This window comes from Mesoplodon mirus, assembly GCF_964341445.2.
Source record: "Mesoplodon mirus genome assembly, chromosome: 3".
NCBI lineage: Eukaryota > Metazoa > Chordata > Mammalia > Artiodactyla > Ziphiidae > Mesoplodon > Mesoplodon mirus.
The window spans coordinates 65,445,400-65,469,797 of record NC_138978.1 but is presented as its reverse complement, the minus strand read 5'-3'; the positions used below and the strand labels follow the sequence as shown (position 1 = coordinate 65,469,797).

At 35.3% G+C, this 24,398-nt stretch overlaps 1 protein-coding gene across 1 annotated transcript in view; it reads left to right on the top strand.

The window, feature by feature from the left end:
- The window catches only part of NEGR1 (neuronal growth regulator 1), a 913,689-nt gene that overhangs the window by 599,598 nt on the left and 289,693 nt on the right, over nt 1-24,398 (top strand). The window contains exon 4 of the mRNA XM_082614058.1: nt 4,757-4,888. Within this exon, the coding sequence (XP_082470184.1) occupies nt 4,757-4,888 (132 nt within the window). The remainder of the gene's footprint in view (nt 1-4,756; nt 4,889-24,398) is intronic.

The window sequence follows — 24,398 nt, the reverse complement described above, 5'->3', positions numbered from 1 at the left end:
ATCCACAGGGCTCAGAATAAAAGGGAGAAAAAGTAGAAAGAAAGAAAGAAAGAAAGAGGATAAAATAAAATAAAATAAAGTAATGTAAAATTATAAAAGGTTATTAAAATAAAAAAAATTATTAAAAAAATTGTTTTAAGTAAAACAACAACAACAACAACAACAAAAAAAAAACGGACGAATAGAACCCTAGGACAAATGGTGAAAGCAAAGCTATGCAGACAAAATTTCACACAGAAGCATACACACTCACAAAAAGAGGGAAAGGGGAAAAATCATAAATCTTGCTCTCAAAGTCCACCTCCTCAATTTGGGATGATTCGTTCTCTATTCAGGTATTCCACAGATGCAGGGTACATCAAGTTGTTTGTGGAGGTTTAACCCGCTGCTTCTGTGGCTGCTGGGAGAGATTTCCCTTTCTCTTCTTTGTTCGCACAGCTCCCGGGTTTCAGCTTTGGATGTGGCCCCGCCTCTGCATGTAGGTCGCTGGAGGGCGTCTGTTTTTCGCTCAGACAGGACAGGGTTAAAGGAGCCGCTGATTTGGAGGCTCTGGCTCACTCAGGTCCGGGGGGAGGGAGGGGCATGGAGTGCGGGACGAGCTTGCGGTGGCAGAGGCCGGCGTGACGTTGCACCAGCCTGAGGCACGCAGTGCGTTCTCCCGGGGAAGTTGTTCCTGGATCCCGGGACCGTGGCAGTGGCAGGCTGCACAGGCACCCTGCAAGGGAGGTGTGGACAATGATCTGTGCTCGCACACAGGCCTCTTGGCGGCAGCAGCAGCAGCCCCAGCATCCCACGCCCGTCTTTGGGGTCCGCGCTTTTAGCTGCGGCTCGCGCCCGTCTCTGGAGCTCCTTTAAGCAGCGCTCTGAATCCCCTCTCCTCATGCACCAGGAAACAAAGAGGGAAGAAAAAGTCTCTTGTCTCTTCGGCAGGTCCAGACTTTTTCCTGGACTCCCTCCCGGTTAGCCGTGTAACCCCCTTCAGGCTGTGTTCATGCTGCCAGTCCTCTCCCTGCGCTCCGACTGAAGCCCAAGCCTCAGCTCCCAGCCCCGCCCTCCCCGGCGGGTGAGCAGACAAGCCTCTCGAGCTGGTGAGTGCTGGTCGGCACTGATCCTCTGTTCGGGAATCTCTCCGCTTTGCCCTCTTGTTGCTGCGCTCTCCTCCGCGGCTCTGAAGCTCCCCGCCTCCACCACCCACAGTCTCCGCCCCCAAAGGGGCTTCTAGTGTGTGGAAACCTTTCCTCCTTCATGACTCCCTCCCACTGCAGGTCCCATCCCTATTCTTTTGTCTCTGTTTATTCTTTTTTTTTTGCCCTACCCAGGTATGTGGGGAGTTTCTTGCCTTTTGGGGGGTCTGAGGTCTTCTGTCAGCGTTCAGTAGGTGTTCTGTAGGAGTTGTTCCACGTGTAGATGAATTTCTGATGTATCTGTGGGGAGGAAGGTGATCTCTGCATCTTACTCTTCTGCCATCTTCCCCCCTCCCCTGGTTCTGCCCTCTCCATTTTTTCTGAGACGAGTCTATCCATGTCTGGAAGAGCCTAAGCACAAAAGAAAACTCTTGTTTAGATTACAGGAAGTACTTATCGCTTTTTCTTCAAAATTGTATTTGAAGTTTTTGTTAGTCTTTATAATCATAAAGAGGATCTGTGATAGCTGTACCAGAGTCTGTTCTAACCACTGCCATCACTTATCACTACAAGATGTCAGCAAGGATGACAATTCTTTAAAGTTCTTTCCCTTCCTCTCGACTCTGAAAGAGAAGTGGCAACTTCTACAAATATAAGTGTTTAGATTCTTCGTGCATTATCCTAACGGGACTTTATTAATTCCTTAATCAATGTATTTTTTATTTTTTCAATAATATTTACCAAGTATATACTGTTTCAAGTACTGTGGTAGAACTAGGGATGCAGATAAATGAAACAGAAATTGTTGTTGTGCGCATGGAGAATGGTAAAACCTGTGACCAGAAGAAGGTTGCCAAGTCACAATGGCTTTGTTTCACCAACATTTATAATTGGTACCTTACGAAATATTACACAATTTTTATACATCTTCTAGATTTATAAGGAGTACCCTAGGATAGTACATAACCCTCATAAACACTGTGAAGTCTTGACAGTGGTGATGATGCCAAGTCACTAGCTCCCTATATCCCTTTAGCCTTGGTCTTTCCCTCTGGCTTCTGGGGGTAAGTTGAGTTAGATTGCATGAACTAAGATGTTACCCTTTGCATTTCAATGTACTATGCACAAATCCTCTTCCCTTACTAGGGGAGTGATGGAAATAGAGAGAGACCCTGACAAGTGTCCAAGGACAAGATTGGTTTCCTTGAGTCTAAAACTAAGATAAAGAATTACTACTCAGGAAAACTGAGGATAACAAAAGCCAAAGAGGCAACCAAGCAAATCATAGACAGCCAGGACACTCCAGGGTATAAATTCTAGGCAGAGCAACTCCAAGTTTCAAATCTGAAATTCAAGCGTGGTAAGATTAGACTGAGAAAAGAGCAAGGTGCATTCAGGATGGAAACAGAACTGCAGTTGTGTGAAAACAAGAGAATACTTAGAGCACACCTTTGGGAAGAGCTGATACATGGTGAATGGAATTAAGGGAATGGCTTAAAGTATCAGGAATCCAGTGGGGAATATTAAGATGTTGACCATGCATTTATGCTTCTTTATATTAGTGTCTTATTATCAATAGCTAGTGTTGGCAATATCACCCATTTATTCACTGGCTCTATAGGTATTAATTTGTGCAATGCATAGACATCTATTGATAATTCTGGTATGCAAATAAAGACATTGTTCTCTGGTGGGGTTGGAGAAGGATCCCTGAATCTGGGTGCATAGATTGTGCGGTGAACTCTAGGAACAAACATTCAATAGATGTAAGTGGTATTCTCGAGTTGAATGAGGTAGTGGTTTGATATTTGTGATGTTTTGTCACACAGCTTCTTGTAGTTGTTGTCAGTCTTACAAAGTCTGCCATTTAACCATTTAAGGGAGAAAACATGCTTGCTTCTTTTTATATTTCTGAAATCTATTATTTCAAATCTAATGTTTCTTTCTTTAAACAATGACATACACTAATACACACCATATTTAATGATTTATTTATCAAAAACATGCGTTTTGGGGGTAGCACTTCTTAAAATTATGTCATTTCACAAAAATGGGAATTTACATGTAATATTTTAATATTGAAAATAAGTTAAACCGTTATAAATTTTGTTTTTACAAATTTTTACAATATTATGCCTTTTCACTTGTGATTGGCTTCATTTTATACTGCCCAATGAGATTATTTAATTCTGATATAGTAGATCAATTTTCCCCATACTTTAATTTCTGTTTAATATCCCCCTTTATAATTCAAGTTATATTTTAAAAATTCTTAGATATGAATAAAGATTTTGTCCTCCCTATATTTCAGTAGTTTTTTATGGACACATTTAGGCCTAGATTATCTTCATTGTAAGAATGAAAAATAAGAGAAATAGAAGGGAACATTGAAATGTAATATTATATTAGTGTTTGGAGTCAGATAAAGACACCAAGTTGAGCAAAGAAAATGATTATAAAATCAGATTTTAAGAACATGAATTTGAAGACAACTGCTGCTTTTGTGAGCTTACCTCTGTATACCTACAATAACATATCAGCCAACTATCATCTCAGAAGTATAACTCTCCTCTATCTACAAATTGTGATCAGCCAGAGAAATGACTTAATCATCTATATTCTAAACACTGCAGATTTCAGTTAGCAAAATCATAGTTACATGGAGGGCAACAATGCAGCAACTGATATACCCAGACAAGGGAACCCAAAGAATAAAAAAAATTTAACATAGATATTATATATGAAATCCCTCCTCCTAAAATTCACATAGGCCCATTCTTCCTCTGCAGTATCTCTAATAATTAGGAACCTCCTGCCCAATGATTCTCTACTTTCAAATAAATAAAAATTCTGTTATTTCAGAAAGCAGTCTTCTTTTCAAATCCCATTCACTTGGGAATATTCTTTTATCCATGATTATGTCCCTGTATTTTTAATCTGTCACTTTTAGTCAAATAGAATATTTTCTCTGGAATATTAAAAAATATATTAATTTAGTTTGTTTTTACAGCCACTTAACTCTTAGTTTGAGAATCATAAAGTTTTTTCCTGAGGTTTACTAGGTGTGTTATGTATAGTGTATATAGTATACCTCCCTTGGAAACCTTAATAAGTATGGAAACTGAAATATAGCAATGGTTTAATATATCTCCATATTTTTATCAAGCCATCTAGCTTGAAACTTTGAGAATGAGTGTGAGATTTCCCCAAAAGAAAAGTAGCATTTAGTTAAGTGTCAAGTTGCTAGCTTACACTGTATAAAAATCAATATGTAATAAGTCATATTAGTGAATTTCATCTACACTGCTAGCAGGTTGTTGAACTCAATTACAAAAATGTGCAGAGCTTGATTTGATGTGTGAGGAGGTTAGGAGACCACAATCAATTAAAAAGAACACATGTATATCCTGTTCTGGGGGGAAACAGCTGTTATAGTATCCCTTGTTCAGTTTCTGCTTTTTTCTCTGACTTTACCTCTGAATATAAGAGAACAAAAGGTTTAATAATTCCCCAGTTACATTTGGAATTATTTTGTCAGCAATATCTAATAGGAAGACACACCATCGCTGTTTTACTTGAATGAAGCCTCAAGCAGCTACAATTAAACATGCTGTACCTTTTTTTTCACGTAGCAAAACCATTTGAAAATGGACAATATTTGGACATTTATGGAATTACACGGGACCAGGCTGGAGAATATGAATGCAGTGCAGAAAATGATGTGTCATTTCCAGATGTGAGAAAAGTGAAAATTGTCGTAAACTGTAAGTCCCATAATCTTTTATCAATATAATTTCAAAGAAAAGATAAAATACCTGAAAAATACTGTCTGAAACATATGTTGCTATTTTTAAAGAGGTGGTCTATTGATAAACACTGCCTATTGGCAGTGAAAATGTATACATGTTAGAATATTGATCAAATTGTTTTATGTAACATCAATTGCCCCAAGTAATTCCACAATAATTCAGTTTAATGTTTAGATGGCAGTGTTCCCATTATCATCCTAGTCCCTGGCATTCTAAACTGTGGTATCCTTATCTCTAAAGCATCCTATACTCATGGTGTTATCTTCATTCTCATGGGTTTCACCTGGAGTGTATTCTGACTACATTTAAGTGTGGAATTTCCAATCAAATTTGATGGACATGAAGTGTGCTATTCTGTACTTAAAGAGAAAAGCTGTTACTGTGATACTCCTATTATGTGGGTATTTAATTCTGTTTAGTTTGGACAACATTGAGAAAATGAAGAAGTAATTTTCCCATGAACGTCATTAGTAGGAAATTAGAATATTAGGAGGTACCTGCAGAACCATCAGTGTCATTATGTTATACATTTTCTCTAAATATATTTCAAAACAGTGATGAAAGTCATTTTTTCATTTATCTTATTTCATATCTTATGATCTCAACAGCAATGACTGTGATAGTCTTTACTTTTTAAAAAATATTTATTTATTATTTATTTTTGGTTGCACTGGGTCTTGTGCTGAGTGTGGGCTTTCTCCAGTTGTGGCGAGCGGGGGCTACTCTTCGTTTCGGTGTGTGGGCTTCTCATTGCGGTGGCCTCTCCTGCTGTGGAGCACGGGCTCTAGGTGCTCAGGCTTCAGCAGCTGTGGCACATGGGCTCAGTAGTTTTGGCTTGTTGGCTCTAGAGCACAGGATCAGAAGCTGTGGTGCACAGGCTTAGTTGCTCCGTGGCATGTGGGATCCTCCCAGACAAGGGCTGGAACCCGTGTGCCCTGCATTGGCAGGCAGATTCCTAATCACTGCACCACCAGGGAAGCCCATAGTCTTTACTTTTCAAAAACAATCCCTTTTAGTCTTTCTTTCAAAAATTTTCACATTGTTTAACTTATTCAAATAGAATATTTTGGGGATAATAGTATTTTACCAAAAGTGTTTTCAAACTATAGCTTCCAATGTGTTTTCCTCCCACTTATACATCTTTCTATATATGGCCATTGCTAATAATGAGTACATTGTATTGTACCATAGATCAGAAGGAAAATTTTCCAAATATATCCCCAAATGCTAAAACTAAACAGTTTTTTCATATTAATATGAATCTCAGTTTCATGGGTCAAAAAATGACTATCAAAACACTCTAGGCAGTTGAGTGTCTGCCAGGGCAAATCATTGCAACCAACTAACATTTGTCAGTGACTAAGCTTTACATTTGGGGTTGACTCTGAGCAAATGTGCATAATGCCAGAAGGAGGCAGTTTCTGGAGCAGAGTTTCTCATATAATATTCTGAGACAAACTTCCACAGAGCACCAAAGAAGCTTACTAGAAATGGAAATTTTCTGTGTCCCACCAGCCCTACTGAATCAAAATCCTTGAGGTATATGGCCTGGAATTATGAATTTATGATAAGTTCCCATTGAATCTTAGGACTCCTTTTGCAGAGGGTTACTGCTCTTCCCTCTGGAACTCTCTGAAATTAGAGTTAATAAGCAAATAAAAATCCCTGATTATTTTATAACTAACCATGCTTATCTGAATATAAGTCTACAGATTTTATTGTTGGAGGGTTGGGAAAAGAGGTGAAAAATAGGAGTACAAGGGAAATAATATTTTTAGCAGTGAGCACTAAGAAAAGAAAAGGTAGAGTCAATCTGTCAAACAAGCAAGGCACCCACCCTGGAAATGCAGCCTACTTTCAAGCCCCCAGAAACAACATATTTCCAAACTCATGTCTCCAATGGGGATACAATTGAACACAAGCTGCCATATGGATTTTCATGGGCCTATCCTCCATGTATAATCCGCACTTTTTTTATGCATTCACACTTTCTTTTCTATCCTTTTTATCTCTCTGACTTTAGTTCATTGTCACTTATTATGTAATCTGATTCTCTTTTTTTTTTTTTCCTGGACAAGTGGGTACTTTAGACTGATAAAGGTCAAGTAAGGATGCAGAAATTTGGAGAGAAATCACCAACGAATGAGTCATCATCTAAAGGATTTGTGTGGAGAAAAGAATCCATATATAAAGCAGAAGGACAGAAATTAAGGAAACAGATGTCGAGAACTATGAAGGATCTGCCACAATTTCATGGTTGCTGGCAGAAGACAGAGACAAGGGGCAGTTTATTACTCATAGCAATAACAGTAGCCAGAGTATTGTCTTACATCTGTTCCCCAAACCCTAATTACTACAGGGTGGTATGATGAGGGCTAGGTGACGCCTATACACACAGTGGGTTTGTGTCATAGCTGAGGTTCCCTGAGCTTAGAAACTCGAATTTTTTTTGTATAATGGCAGCAAGCAAACCTGACCTTTGCCACAGAGGGAGAAATTATCTTTATTATACTGGACTGTAAACAAACCTGCCCTTTGCTCCACGGAGAGAACTACCTCTTCTATCTTGCAAGACTGTTTTCTATACAAACTTCCTTGAAAAGATTGTCAGGAACAAAAGCTGTCAGTGCCTCTGCTCACAAGATGTGCAGAAACACAAGAGACCCATGGAGAATTGTCTTCCAACACAAAATGGAAGCAGGAAAGTTTGAAGCAGAGCCTAGAAACATTCCATCAGTTGAAAAGGGTGCTTCAGTGGCTTTTGCAGGGTTTTAGACACCTAAAAATCAGTAGAAAAGAAAACGTTGTTAACCAACTTTAACTTAAGAAGGAAAACCAGAAGGAAAAAGGGGAAAGTAAAAAAAAAAAAAAAAGGTTAAGAATGTGTTTATTATAGTCATAATACAGACTATGTTTTTCAAGAACTAATTTCAGTTAAAGTACAGTCATAAGTGGAAATATTGGTGACAACACAGTATTAAAAATATTAAGAAAATGGACTCAACAGGATTTTTAAAATGGTTTTAAACATTCAATGTTGTTTCCTGCTGTTTCTCAAATTATACCTTTGATAGCTCACATTTTCTTAAATGTGCCATGAAGAATTGTATTGAATAATTATTGATCAATTAAATTTACATCTCTTGAATCAATATTTTATGTAAGTTTGTTTAGACTTCTGGTCAAGACCTAAAATTTGCCTTAGTTTGGAATAATTTTATCACACGTATACCAGTGATAGCTAAGTAGTGTAGGTGTGTGAGTGTAAGTGTGTATGTTCCTGGTTATGAGGAAATTTGGAAAGTATTAATTTTGTGAATTTACCCCTTTAGAAGCACTATCCATGGATTTTACTGAACTGATTTCCCAAAGGAAATTAGCCAAAACCTACTGAACAAACTTTAGTTTGTCAAAGCCCAAAATTGAGCACAGTGCTCTATAACAAACACGGAACTTCATGTCCCATGATAACCTGAAGATTCCCTGAAGATAAAATTATGTCAGTTCAAGACAGCCCTTCTTTTCATGGTTATTAATCAATATTGATGGTGCATGTAAAATTGCAGTAGCTTTGTGAGTTATAATTTGAAGAAAAACTTTGTCCCTGTTCCCAAATGGGGTTCAAGATGAAATGTAATAAATTTTCATAAGCTCTGATTGACTCAGTTATTTGGTAAGTCAATTTGAGGAATAGATTTAGGTTCCCCGCAAGTTAGAAATGTTTAATGTTTTAGTATTCATCTAATACCTTTGCCACATTCACTATATATATATATATATATATATATATATATATATCGACACATGTATATATCTCATACATATAATAAATATCATATTTTGCCACACACTTTGTACTTATAGCACTTTCATGTGGATTTCTATTTAATTTAATTAAACAGCACTTTAGTGAAATGATTGGCATATTTGACTTATTTTGTATAGATTGGACTAGGTTGATTGAATAAATAAGTTCATTTTGAGTTATTTACAGAAAGCCTTACTATAGATAGTAAGATTTTATACAAAAGCTTGTTTCTGAGTAGGGAGATTTTGTAGGTGATTATTCCCCTTGTTTTTCTCTGTATTTTCTCTTATTCATTTGTATATGAATATAATATATTCATGAATTTATGATATAATATAGTTATAATAAACATGAATATGTACGTTTCTTTATATATTTGAATATATATGTATAGACACACACTTACACACAATTGGACAAGAAATATATTACATACTTACATATATATTACACATTTTTACATATGTATGTATATATATACTTACATATATATTACATATGTAAGTATGCATATATATTTCTTATCAAATTGAAAAACAAACTAAAAAATGAAAAGGAATCATGACAGTTATCATAAACAGACCTTGAGAAATTAATACACATACACACACATAACACGAGAGAAAAAACTTTGAACCAGTTGGTTAGCTAAGCAAGAGAGAGCTAGTGGATTGGAGTTGGATAGATTCTCTGTCTTATTTGCATTTGTATTCCATCCCTGGAAGCAGCCTAGAGGATATTAGTCCCATAATTTTTATTGTTAATTAAAAAGTGGAAAAATGAATGTCCAGAAAGTCCATGGGTTCAATTAAACTGGGAAAAATAGGAAAAGAGAGACCAGGGTCTAAAAAATCAGTAAAGTTGATTCATGGAAACCAAATCTAGAATCTGGAAAATGTAGATGGTATCATAGACTAATCAAATAACAAAGATCTCTATAGGGAAGCAGAATTCCAGATTTAAAAATCAGGAAAGCCTGCAAGACCTCACGCTTCAAAATGAATGCTGCTGGTAAAAGGGGCAGGATTCTCTGATCTTGTGACAGGTTGTATTTTCTCCACTCTATTTATATGTACTTTTCCAGTTAAGAGTAACTCTTTTAGAAATGCGGGCCTTATAGTCAGGTGTAACTTATTTGAACTCTTGTTCTATAATTTACTGGACTTTGAGACCTTGGGAAACCACTTTACCTCTATGAGTCTCAATTTCCAATTCTGTAAATTTGGGGCAATAATAGATAATTTTCAGGGTTTGGGTAAGGATTAAATGAGATGATATACATATAGCACCTATCACAGTGACTGGCCCACCATTGGCAATTGAAAAAATATACATCTCTCTCTGACATATTTACTCTAGAATGTAAGCTCTATGTCTTAAGGGGTTTTCCTTTCCTTTGTACAATGATGTGTTCCTGTCACACAGAGCAGGACCAGGTTTATAGGAGGAACTCAAAAAATATTTATCAGATGAATTATTTAAAACATTAGCATTCACCAAGTGCGTTACTCTACTAGGCAAAACAGGAAAGAGATAATTAGGTTTGTTCCACAATTATATATTTTTTTCTCCCAGAACAATAAGTAAATGGTATGTTGACTAATTTATTTCTGATACCATTTTTTTAACCAAAATTTTCAGGTGGATTCAATAAAGATAACCTGCCATTTATATAGTGCTTTCACCCAGAAGGAGAAAGCATTAATTCCATTTTTTTTTACAGATAAGAAAATTGAAGTTCAATGAGATTAAAATACTTCATAACACCCCTGATTTTCAAGGGCGAAAAGACATGAATAAAGGAAAGTATTAATTAACCAGAAAAAATATAGAGTCAACTAGATTAAGGTAAAAAGAGGTCTAGATATTATTTCAGTTTTCGCTCACGTCAGTAAGATCATTCATTGTATTTGGTATCAGAAATTATTTTGCACACACAGTTTCCAGTAAAATAGAATTGAGTACTTCTTCCTATGGTCAAACAGTAAAGATATTTTTGAGTGTACTGTGAGCTAAGATTTTATCCAGTAAATCACAGGCACATATTTGTACATTATTTTGTATCTGATACATATTCATTTATGCAAATGTGCACTTTATCTTCCAATATAACTAGCTCCAGACATGTGAAATAGAATGTACCAATTAGTATAACTTATTACAATTGTATCAAAGCCTGAAATGAGGGGCCAACAGGGAGAGGTAAGAGGAGGAAGAAGATTCTAGGGAAGAGACCAGTTTTCTTAGGCTATTCATAAAGTTTTCTCCAAAACGTTGGGCAAGTTAAGCAGACACATCAGACTTAAGACTAGAAGAAATTGCAGATGACAAATAAATATCACCTTAAATAAAGAGAAAAGCTCAGCATTCGGAATTGGAATTGGACAAAGATACTACCATAGAACCAGAAGAAAAATGAAAGTTATTTGAATTCACAATTATCACCTAAGTTTTCACTTCTGGTTCCATTTTGTGCCCCTACCTTTATTTTCCATTTTCCTCATCTTTTTATACTGCTTATAATATAAGCTACTCTCCTGTTTTTTAAATTTCTTGATAAGCTAATTAACACTTACCTGGAACAACTCAGGACATTAAAAACCACATATTTTGTTTTCTTCTAAATGAAGTACTAGTTCATATGTAATAATGAAGATTTACTTCAGTAAATCTACATTTATATATGTATTTATTTACCTATTTACTTATTGCTTACTATGATACTATCAAGGTCTTAAGGCCAGGGATATCAGTCTTCAAGTAGTTCAACATCTAAGAGAAGAGAAAGACAAAAGAGGAAAACATAGGCAGAACACTCTATGACATAAATCACAGCAAGATCCTTTTAGACCCACCTCCTAGAGTAATGGAAATAAAAACAAAAATAAACAAATGGTACCTAATGAAACTTCAAAGCTTTTGCACAGCTAAGGAAACCATAAACAAGATGAAAAAACAACCCTCAGAATGGGAGAAAATATTTGCAAACGAATCAATGGACAAAGGATTAATCTCCAAAATATATAAACAGCTCATGCAGCTCAATATTAAAGAAACAAACAACCCAATCCAAAAATGGGCAGAAGATCTAAATGGACATTTCTCCAAAGAAGACATACAGATGGCCAAGAAGCACATGAAAAGCTGCTCAACATCACTAATTATTAGAGAAATGCAAATCAAAACCATAATGAGGTATCACCTCACACCAGTTAGAATAGACATCATCAGAAAATCTACAAACAACAAATGCTGTAGAGGGTGTGGAGAACCCTCTTGCACTGTTGGTGGGAACGTAAATTGATACAGCCACTATGGAGAACAGTATGGAAGTTCCTTAAAAAACTGAAAATAGAATTACCATATGATCCAGCAATCCCACTACTGGGCATATACCCAGAGGAAACCATAATTCAAAAAGACACATGCACCCCAATGTTCATTACAGTGCTATTTACAATAGCCAGGTCATGGAAGCAACCTAAATGCCCATCGAGAGATGAATGGATAAAGAAATGTAGTACATATATATAATGGAATATTACTCAGCCATAAAAAGGAACAAAATTGAGTCATTTGTTGAAACGTGGATGGATCTAGAGACTGTCATACAGAGTGAAGTAAGTCAGAAAGAGAAAAACAAATATCATATATTAATGCATGTATGTGGAACCTAGAAAAATGGTACAGATGAATCAGTTTACAGGGCTGAAGTTGAGACACAGATGTAGGAGAACAAACGTATAGACACCAAGGGGGGAAAGCTGTGGGGGGCTGGGGATGGTTGTGTGATTAATTGGGTGATTGGGATTGGCATATGTACACTGATGTGTATAAAATTGATGACTGATAAGAACCTGCTGCATACAAAAAATAAATAAAATAAAATTCAAAAATTCAAAAAAAAAAAAAAAGAACCATGAAGTTGTAGTAAAGTGTGGCAAGTAATTTGACAAACCAATAATAAGGTGCTATGCAATGCTATCATAAAGACACCTTGGGGTATCAGTGAAAGCTTCCAAGAGGCCTTGGCCCTGATAGTGTCTGAAGGATAAAATTGAATTTGATAGATACTAAAAAAAAAAAAATTAAAAAAAAAAAAGGAAATAAAGGAGTGAGGCCTCTGTGGCAATAGCAACAGCATTTGCTTAACCCCATAGGAATTGGGGGACAAGGCACTGCTGGATCTGTCAGGCTGCAGTGAGCTGGAGGAGACCAAAAAGGGAAACAGAAAGGAGGATGGGTAGTGTAGAGGAAGGCAGGGCCAGATTCAATGGGAGTTCATGAATTTTCATAGGGAGGCATAGATACAGTGCTTCACAATCAAAGAAGAATAACTTTGAGTTGATAAAACTGTTCAGAGACACATCTGAATATTAAAGAAATGTATTTAAATATTTTTCTTTCCTACATCCATGGATTGTACTTGGAAGCTTTCTGTTTTGTCATTGCAAGGGTAAAGGAAAAAATTAAAATGACACTATTGAAAACAACTACAGCTAAGAGAGACATGAGGAAATAAGAAATTTGAGGAAAAATCCTTATGGATATTGAGCACTGAATATTAGAAACGTATGGATAATCACCCAGAAAACATTTTTAAATAAAACATTTCTACTCAATAGAACAACATAAATATCTACAAATTAAACCTTTTCTTTTCACCTTAGGACTTTCATGATATAAAAAGTTCAGATTTAATTTTATGGTTTATATAATTCCTTAGTTGAAGCTAAACTATGTTATTAAACATGCAGTTAAGGAATACATGATTTCTTCTATTGAGGGAAACATAATTGGTCCTTTGTTTTAAATCTAAGACTTACACTTCAGTTAATGACTAGGGGGCCAAAGCTATTTTTACTTAATGAGTCTGTTACCCAATTTAACTTAAATGTATTCTCTCATACTTTTACCAAGGTTTTGAGAGGAGTTTTAGTGTTAAGGGTCTATGAGTGATCTTTGACTCTTTTGTTCATAGAAAGTGAAAATGTATCTGCAGTAACCAAATGTGCATATTTTTATTATTCCTATTTTTTTCTAACAGTGAAAGATGAAACAATTTTCTTGCTTTAGTACATGAGCAAGACTTTTTGCTAGATGACAGTCTGTGTTTGTTTTGTTTGTCTTGTTCTTCCTAGGTTGGCACTTATTGCTTCAAAAAAAAAAAAGATATTTGTCAAGTAATAGATATAACAGAGATTGACCATCAATTAGCATTAAGAAAGCTATTTCTAACAGAGTGAAAATGTTTTAGGTTGAAAATAAGTCCACACCAAACTGAAGAAAAGTGGTAAAGTCAGGAAAGAAATAACAAATATATTTGTCACACACTTTTGTGTGTGCTTTTGCTTCTGTGATGGTGTTCTCATCTAGCTCCATGTTCTAGTAAGCTGCCCAAGGGTCAAACTCTGAAAACTTCAAGATGCCTCCTTCTGAATATATACTTCAAACTGATCTTGAAACAAACATACAGCTTATAAACCCGTATTTATTTAAGTCCAACTTTATTAGCAAATTTCCTCAGTGAGCATGTATATCAAGCAAGATAATTTATAGAATTGAATTCTTTTTTTAATGGAACACTTGAGAGCAGCACAGAATTAATCTTCTTGGGTCTTTTCCACATCATCATGATTGAACTTCACAAGAATTGTCAAGTATTCTCATGTCTGCTCTTGCACATATGTGTGTGTTTTGTGTAAGTGTATGTGTGTGTTTGAAGGGGGTGAAGATTAGGGGAAATATATGGTAGAAATAGTATAAATAAAGGCAATATGTAGAAGAGTTAGGGTAGATAAATTTGGAAAAAGGGGTCAAACTGTTGGGAAACTTCCTTTGTACTTTAGAGCTTGCTTCCCCCATCTCCCCTCTTTCCTTCCTTCATTTTTGTATGCATTTTCTCTTTCTTTCTCACCATCAGTAGCCCATTGCTGCATTTTTCTCGTTATCTTTTTCTCTGTTTCTTCCCTTTCATTTCCTCTTATTTCTACCCAAATGTATAAAAATACTAAACCAAAATTTAAAAAAACATTTATATAATGGGAATTAGCAATGAATTTTCTTGCCATCTTGGAAATATTTAAAATATACAGATTCCTGAATAACCACACCCCAAATATACTGAATTATTCAGTCTTTATTATATTTACTTATAAATGAATAAATATTTGAAAATTTACTAGGTGATTATAGTAAACATGTATGTTTAGAGACTACAGCATAATGAGTGTAAGACAGAAAGGCTGAAGATCTGAATTTTATTATTTTTATAAATTTTATTTTATTTATTTATTTTTGGCTGCGCTGGGTTTTCATTGCTGCACGTGAGCTTTCTCTAGTTGCATCAAATGGGAGCTACTCTTCATTGCAGTGCGCGGGCTTCTCATTGCGGTGGCTTCTCTTGTTGCAGAGTACAGGGTCTAGGCATGCGAGCTTTGGTAGTTGTGGCTCGCGGGCTCTAGAGTGCAGGCTCAGTAGTTGTGGTGCACGGGCTTAGTTGCTTTGCGGCATGTGGGATCTTCCCGGACCAGGGCTTGAACCTGTGCCCCTCGCATTGGTGGGCGGATTCTTAACCACTGCACCACCAGGGAAGCCCCTGAACTCTATTTTTAATTCAGTTACTTAACCTATTATACAATATTGGACAAAGAAGTTAAACTTCTTAGTATTAATTGCCTCATTTGTAAAATGAGGTAATCATGTCTATGGTATTCCCTCATTCTGAGATTCTGATGTGTTCCTCTGATACAACTATCTAAGTTTTTTAGGGACAGTGTGGATTCAACTGCAGGCAGACAGGAAGCAGAGGTTTAAAGCAACTGTTTGGCTTTAGTGTCAAATGATTCTAAATAGTCTTATTCTTTTGGTTTGTAAATTCTTTGAGAAGTTATTAAGGATGGTAATTTTGTTCTCTCATGCACTGTTGGCAAATTTGGGCAAACTATATTTTTAACTTTAAAATTGTAATTTCATGGAAAGAGTAAGTACAACAATGGAGAAATAAATTTCAGAGAATTTCAAAGTAAGGTTGTTGTTTATGCAGTGGAATGTGACAGAGGGTAACAGAAACAGGATTTGAAATCAGACAAACATGATTTCTAACCCCAGCTCAGTCACTTGTTAACTATGGAGTACTGGGAAAATTATTTAACCTCTCACAGGCTCAGTTTTCTTACATTAAAAAAGAAAAAAGAACAGCAAAAACTGGAGATAATTATACCTACCTTGAAGATTTCTTCTGAGAATTGTGTCATAATATATGTAAAACAACAGTGCGACTAGCACAAAGCAAACAACCTACATTGTAAGTAATAGTATTGATATATAGCATGCATCACACTGCCCTTTTTGTTTACATGTCGACCTTCCTTTGTGGCCTGTGAGCTCTCTGAAGAAGGGAACAATTCTTATTCACTTTTGTGCTTGAGGCAGTATGCACATAGTTTTGAGGACAGGCTCTGCAGCTGGTCACCTTGGCTTTGAATTCTAGCTCTGCCACTTACTACTGTGCAAGCTTGCTCAAATTATTAAGCTTTGTGTGTGTCAGTTTCTTCAACTATTAAGTGGGGACTGAGCATTTAACTAAGGTAAGGCATAAAGAAGGTATAGTGCATATTCGTATTATTATGTTTTTCTTTTTTTGGCTGTGTTGAGTCTTCGTTGTTGTGTGCAGGCTTTTCTCTGGTTGTGGCAAGTGGGGGCTACTCTTCATTGTGGTGTGCAGGTTTCTCATTGCGGTGGCTGTTTTACAGCACAGGCTCTAGGCGTGCGGGCTTCAGTAGTTGTGGCACACGGGCTCAGTAGTTGTAGCTTGCAGGCTCTAGAGAGCAGGTTCAGTAGTTGTGGCGCACGGGCTTAGCTGCTCCGTGGCATGTGGGATCTTCCCAGACCAGGGCTCGAACCCATGTCCCCTGAATTGGCAGGCTGTTTCTTAACCACTACGCCACCAGGGAAGCTCAGGACATTTTATTTTAATTTCAGTACCTAACATATTGCCTGGTGATACATGTCTATAGGTTGAATAAATAAATAAATATAATATAAGCACGCATGGAATTTGAAAGTTGATAGTATTGTAAGATCACCCAAGTTCCTTCGTGTTATGGATGTATGCTTAGATAGCTTTTGAAATCAGATCACAGAGTTCACAGAAACACTCAAAATGGAATCCTGAAATCCTGATTCTAGGTCTGAGGCTATTTCATTATACCAGCCTGCCTCCATGTAAATCAAAATACGATTTAATTATTTTCAGTAAACTCTGTAAACTTCGGAGTCTTTGAGAAAGATAGCCTAGTCTGAAGGGTAAGGAGACAGTATCACTGTGGGTAATGAGGAAAAGGTTTGAATAATGAGAATATACACAGGTGCTACCTGTCAGAATGGCTGTCACTGAAATAAAGTGAAGAACCGAGAGAATTAGGATTCCAGTGAATAGATAAAACAATCACAGTAAATAATCCTTGGGAATGATGCTGCACTCAAAATAGGTTTATTCATACATTGTCTGAAATAAGAGATTTTGTTCAGTAGTGAATGTAATGAATTCTCAGCAACCTACCTGCTTGCTCTACACAGTAAAGGTAACAGCAATGTAAACCCCCCCCAAAATAAAAACAACTCCCCCCAAAAATGCCCACTGTGCTGGGAGCATTAAACAGTTACAGTTTTCATAGGTAAAATGAAAGATGATAAAGTCCTATTTAGAGAACTCTCTGTATATTCCAGGCTTAATGAGGTCATACTTCATTCAGTTTATCAAAAACTTAAAAGTAGTTTGGTGGTAATTTTTATCTTATGCCCACTCCCCAGTTGTTTCAGAGTTAGAGTTAAGGATTCGCATAATATTTCTAGGTTTTTAAATAATATAGTGAGACATATTAGCTTAATTCATACTAATTTTTTTCTTCAATAAGTCATACTTTGACCTAGTCCAAACATATCAGCATTCTGTAGCCTAGAACAGATGTTGAGAGTGTTTCCACATTTGTTTCAACCAACTAGTGTACATTGACATGTCAGGATGGAGGAGGTGTATCAGCAATTAGCTGAAGTTCACAAATGCTACATTTGTTAATGCTGTTTCACATTTGTGAGCATATTGGTTTTGCAGACCGTTCTGTTTTTCTCTGTGAGTGTCTAAAGGACTTTGAAGCTCAGTGAAACTCGCATGCAGATGCAGTCTTTGCTAAAGCGTGGCATGAGCTGTTCTGCACAACCCAACAGGAAAAAGATGAATCTGATAATCTATGGATTTTTAGGAGTCAAGTTGCATAACTCTAAGAATCTAGTGTCCTGATAGAATTTTCTAGATAATCCAATGTGGTAGAAATTTCAAGTTGTTTATCAAAACCTATTTTTATCTCCTTCTAGAACACTCCACTCCACTCCCAGCCCCCATCTCTCCCTACTTGGACTACAGTGACTAACCTGTTTAAGGGTTACTTTTGGCCCTGTGACTGAGTTCCAGTGAATGAAATGTGAGCAGAAATGACATGGGCCATTTCCAGGCTTGGCCTCTAAAGCTTTCCATGCTCAGTTCCATGCTTGTTACTCTTCCTGGCTAGTTGGAATAGTAACCCCCCATGGTGATCTGGAAAGCTACAGGTTGAAGAAAACAAAGCTATCATTATCTTGAGCCACTGAGTGATTTTATGCCAAAGAATACTCCTACCTCATTACCTCACTTCACTCCTAACCTTTCATTGATCTGAAACATTATGAACTATTAGGTGAATGAGAAATAACCTTCCTTTTCATCAACTCATTGCATATTTGGGTCTATTTGTTACCATAGCTGAGCTTCTTCTGACTAGTATAATCAAAGATATGGGCTCAAGTCTTCTGTATAGATTAGACATTCTTGCCTCATATCTTTCTTATAAAATCTAGCCAGAAGCAATGATTAAAAGACTCCTGAGAAGAGTAAGGAGATAATGGATTTCTTCTTCCTCCAAGATGAAGCATAACCTACTGAATTTATATTTGCAAATTTTGTTAGTCATGGTAAAAACCAAAATCTATGAATATCATGCCTTTGAGGCTTCATATGAGTTTGCTAAAAACGTACAACTGGATTCAAAATAGCATCTGGCCATCAACCTCTGATATGAACTTTCCTGACAAAATGTGACTTGGAGACATAGAAAATCGAACAACAGTTGGAAAATCTCCAAAACTTAATACTAACCCAAAGTCAGTATTCAGAAGGCATTTCTACAAAGTAAAAAGCTCATGGAGTTAGAACACAAAAAAACAAACAAACAAAAAACAATGCTATACGTCGCTTAACCTCATGGAAGAAACAGCCCAGCCTTCCTGAAAGAAAACAGAGAACTTAATTTTTCTCCCTGAGCTTCTGTTTCCTGGCTTAGAAACTTCCAGACTTGTACCAAAGACAAAACTGGACAGCCTCCTCCTTGTATATGGTTGCAGTTATGAAGGCAGTCAGAATATTATTCCCTTGCTCTCACCCTACCTTCCTTTATCCACTGGTTCATTGCATTTTATGGAGTATGTTTTCAGAATTTAAAACTTTGTATGCAGGAAGAGAAAGGAGAGAAGAGTACTAAAACCAGACCATGTTGGGGATTGTAGCTTTCCATTGGTTCCAAGTATTATAATATCAGGAACAAGAGATGGGAGAGGAACTCAAGTTGATCCTGTAAATTGTATTTGATTCATCCTGCTAGACACAGGACGGGGGAGAATAGCTGTGACCATGGTCATGCTCTACACTTTGGCTTAAAAAATGAATCCAACCAGGGAGACAGTGAATAGGATATTTACAAACTACATACCTGTGTGCTGGGAAGCATCAGTTCAAATCAGAACTCCACACAGTAAGAAATGCAGTGTGGTGGGGAACTTAAGTAAATATACAAATATGCACTGGAATAAGAAAAAAAAGAGTACATTTTAAAAAGCTTGAAGATGAATATGTTATTTAAATGATTGGCTATAGCAAAAGGGAGAAAATGTTCGAAAACTTATTAAGCATACTTTATATGAAACAAGAAGGCATTTCCTCCACAAAAATGACATCACAAAGCATAGGAAATAGGCTGAGATGAAAGGAGAAGGAAAAAACCAATAAGGTGCATTATAAAAATGACCAATTGTGATGCAGAGAAAGCTGGTGACCTGTTATTTCCTACCATCAACTATACTAGATGTGGAGAAAAACCCCTCCCAGTATTGAACATCTGAAATTGCTAGAAACTATATAGAACATGAAAATGTCTTTTTCAGCATGGCAAAACTTGTGTCAATATAAGAAACACAAATTGGAAGGCTGAAAATTATCACAAAATGCTATTCCATCAGGCAAGGAGCCCTGACCAGCTGTTCCCTGCAGGTGTGGAATCTGGTTTTAACTTGCCAATCTTAAGAGACTTGACACAAAAGCTGGGTCTTTTTTGGCACAGAAACTCACATTAATGATGACCCCCCCTTCCATAAATGTGAGGCAATGAAAGGGTAACACACTCAAGGCTGAAACAGAACACAAACAAACAGAAAAGCTCACTGTGCTATGCCTGTGCCCATCTTGATACAGGGTATGGGGCAAGGGACAGGAGTTATAGGAAAGAAAATTATTCTCCGAGAATTCCCAATCACAATGTTCACTCATCTATTGATAGAGTTAAGACTGGATTCACATTCCCTGTAAAGTCTAAGACATGCTAAGTAGAAATTTTAGTTTAAAGTGGTTCTAGGGTGACTGGTCCCTTAGGTGCCTGACAGAAAAGAAACTAATGTCCTCTGTAGAACACATTTTAAACACAGACCTCAAAAATTTTCCATACGGAGTGTTTAAGTAAAATGAGTTTTCAATAAAAAATACAGTGCACAAATGAGAAAGCAAGCCACCAGCAGAAAAAAAAAAGCTATAAGACTTAAGTAATACAAATATTAGAAATACCCCAAATAGAATATGAACAAAATATTAATATGCTTCAAATAAATAAAAAGAGAATTAAAGTATGATAAAAGAATGTGATGCTACCCAAATTGAATAATTAAAAAAAAATAATCTCTTAGCAAACTAGAAATATATTTCGCTAACAAAAGACTTCAATAAAAAGCTACAGCAAGTATCATACACATGGAAGAAATGTAAATACATTCCCTTTAAAATCAACTAAGACAAGGATGACTCCTTTCATTACTTTTCCTAGCCAAGCCAGGACAACAAGATCAAGAAAAAATTGGAGGTAAAATTATTTGAAAAAAAGAACTAAAACTGCCATTATTCCAAGATGATGTGATTGTCTATGTACAAAACCCAGAAGAATTTACAGATAAATAGAATAAATAAGAGTTTGTCATGATTAATAGATGTAAAATCAATATACCAAATTAAATTGTATTACTATAAATCAGCAAAAAAAGTAAATCCAATTAAGAAAAATAATGTTTAGAATATCAACAAAATATAAATGTATTGAGGATATAAATATATATACACAAACACATATATGTATATATATATATATGTGTGTGTGTGTATATATATATATATATATATATATATATATATATATATATATATATATACACAATGTATTATTTAAATACATTAAAGAAGACCTAATTAAATGGAGAGGTATAGCATACCCAGGGATATTTAGAGATGTTGTTACTCTCAAAACAAAATACAGACTCATTAGAATTCAAATAAAAATTAAACTCATTGTTTTCATGAAATTTGACAAGCTATTTCTAAAATTTATATTGATACTATAAGAAAGATCTAAGGAAAAAAAATCAGATGGACAATATACCCTACCAGATGTCAAAAATGTATTATAACTATATGATAAGTTTAAATTGAGATATTAATGCCACAATAGATAAATATATAAATATGGCAGAACAGGGAGCCCCCAAACAGATTCATGAATATATAGGGTTCTGATATATCAAAGAGAAGATATTGTAGATCAGTTGGGAAAAAATAAACCATTAATAAATGGTTTGGGAACAGTTAGTTTTCATAAGTAAAAAACAAAAGGAAATGAAACTCTACCTCACAACATAAAATCAATTCCAGATAAATTGAGGATGTAATTGTGAAAGCTAAATCATTAAAAACCTCTAAAAGACAACATAAGAGACTATTTTTCTGACCCTTGGTAGGGATAGTGTCCTTAAACTAAGTAGGAAAAGGAAAACTATAAAGACAATGACATATATTATATCACATTAAAATTAACACTTTTTTAATGAAAGACAGCAAGAAGAAAGGCTACAAACTGAGGAAGGTTTTGAAATACATAAAGCCAACAAAGATTAAATATACAGAAAATATAAAGTACATCTATTTAAAAAGAACCAAGAAATCTCATAATATGAAAAGACACAATAGACATTTCACAGCAGAAGAAAGTCTAGTGGATCATAAAGACATAAAAAGATGTCCAAGCTCATTTTTGTTAAAATGGAAATAATACAAATTAAAATCATAATCAATTTATCATTTCACATAAACATATTAGCAGCAATGTAAATCTTAAAATATCATGTTTTGTGACAGTGTAGTGCTAAAAGAACTCTCAGGTATTCTTGAGGAAAATGTAAATTGAAATAATAATTTTGGGAAGCAATTTTATATCACCTGGTAATGTTGAGCATGTGCATACCCTGCAGCCTGGCAGTTTCTCTCTGAGGTATGTTCCCTGAATATGTGTACATATGAACTAGAAAATATGTACAAGAATGCTTGTAGAGGATTCTTTATAGTAACAACTAAACTGAAAACAACCCAAATGTTCATCAACACTAAATAGGGTATATAATAAACATCTATACAGAAGTAAAAATAAATATATTATATCTACAGGAATCAGTCTAAATGTATCTCAAAAATATAATATTAAGTTAAAAAATAGGCAGAAAATACATGTAACATGAGATTGTTGATATAAAGTTCAAAAATAATCTAAACAATACATTGTTTAGGAATGGCTGCATCAGTGGTAAACTAAAAAAGAATGTTTTCTGGAATACAGATGAAAATGACAAAGAAATGAAAACTATGAAAGGGAAGATGAATGATTTGGAGGACTCTGAACTTCTATTTAAGTTAACAATTATATGTGTTTCTAAGAAGAAACAAGAACATCTAAAGAAGCAATATTCAAAGAAATAATTGAAGAAAAGTTTTAAGAAGCACTGAGAATACATATCTATATAGCCCACAAACCTAGATATATCCTGTTAAAAGTCTTTTTCAATCATATGAAATATAAAATAATTTGGTCTTAAAAAATTCTTCCTAAGAGAAGTTAAAAAAAAAAATTAAACTCTCCTCAGATTTCTCCTCTACAGTACTAAATAACAACTGGTAATAGAACAATGCTTATAGAATTTGGGGGGAGGTATGTTGTGATGTAAGAACCAATCATGAATGTCTGATAACAGCAGGAAGGGATTATTGCTATGCAAGAACTCAGCAAATATGCCCTCCACAGGCCTCTCTAGTTTACAATTGCCAGATTAACATTAATAGTTTAAATAATAGAAAAACAATAGAATCAAAGTACTGACAATAGTCTTTGAAACTAGCTAAATTCAGATGTAATTCCAAACAATTGGTATAAACAAGACTTCATAAATTCCTTCAAAAACGTTTTGCATTTAAATCTATATAATGTAAATAAATTGAATACAAAAGGTCGGGGTATGAAAGCTCAGATTATACTCTTTAAATGAAGCATTGACAGAGACATTGAGGTGAATGGAAGAATGGAGAGCAGAATGATTGGGGAGGCAGGAGAACACACAGAGAGAGCATTCTAAATGTTATCTTTCATATATCAAAGAAAATAAAATAATTTAATTATTGAATTTTGATAATCCAAGAAACATAAGTAATATAGTTAAAGATGAAAAATAAACCCCAATAAAAATATATGCAGGAAGCATGAATGCAAATCTCTTCCACGTATAGTAAAATGAGAAGGGAAAGCCACGAAGCATGAACACTTGAACTCACACAAAAAAAGAGAAAACCAATTGAGAACATAAGTTAAAATAACTAATATGATTAATGGTGCTCTTAAAAGGAAAATAATAATGAGTTTGTATTTTAAAACACTACTGTTTATTATGTGCTAATATATTGGGTTGGCCAAAAGGTTCGTTCATTTTTTTCCATAAGATGGCTTCAGTAGCACTTAGTTGTCTTTAACTTCATTTGAAACAATTTTGTTAGATTGTATGTGACAGCCATCATATCAGCATGCATATAAAAAAAGACATCAAAATTGGTGAATTTTTCTGTATCCATTTTAATATTGAAGGTGGAAGAAAAAAAGCAAGATTTTTGGCATATTATGCTTTATTATTTCAAGAAAGGTAAAAACAGAACCAAAATGCAAAAAAAAAAAAAACATTTGTGCAGTGTATGAAGAAGGTGCTGTGACTGATCAAACATGACAAAAGTGGTTTGTGAACTTCCGTGATAGAGATTTCTCGCTGGACAGTGCTCCATGGCCGGGTAGACCAGTTGAAGTGGATAGTGATCAAATCGAGACATTAATTGAGAAAAGTGAATGTTATACCACACAGGAGATAGCTGACATACTCAAAATATCCAAATCAAGTGTTGAAAGTCATTTGCACCAGCTTGGTTATATTAATAACTTTGAC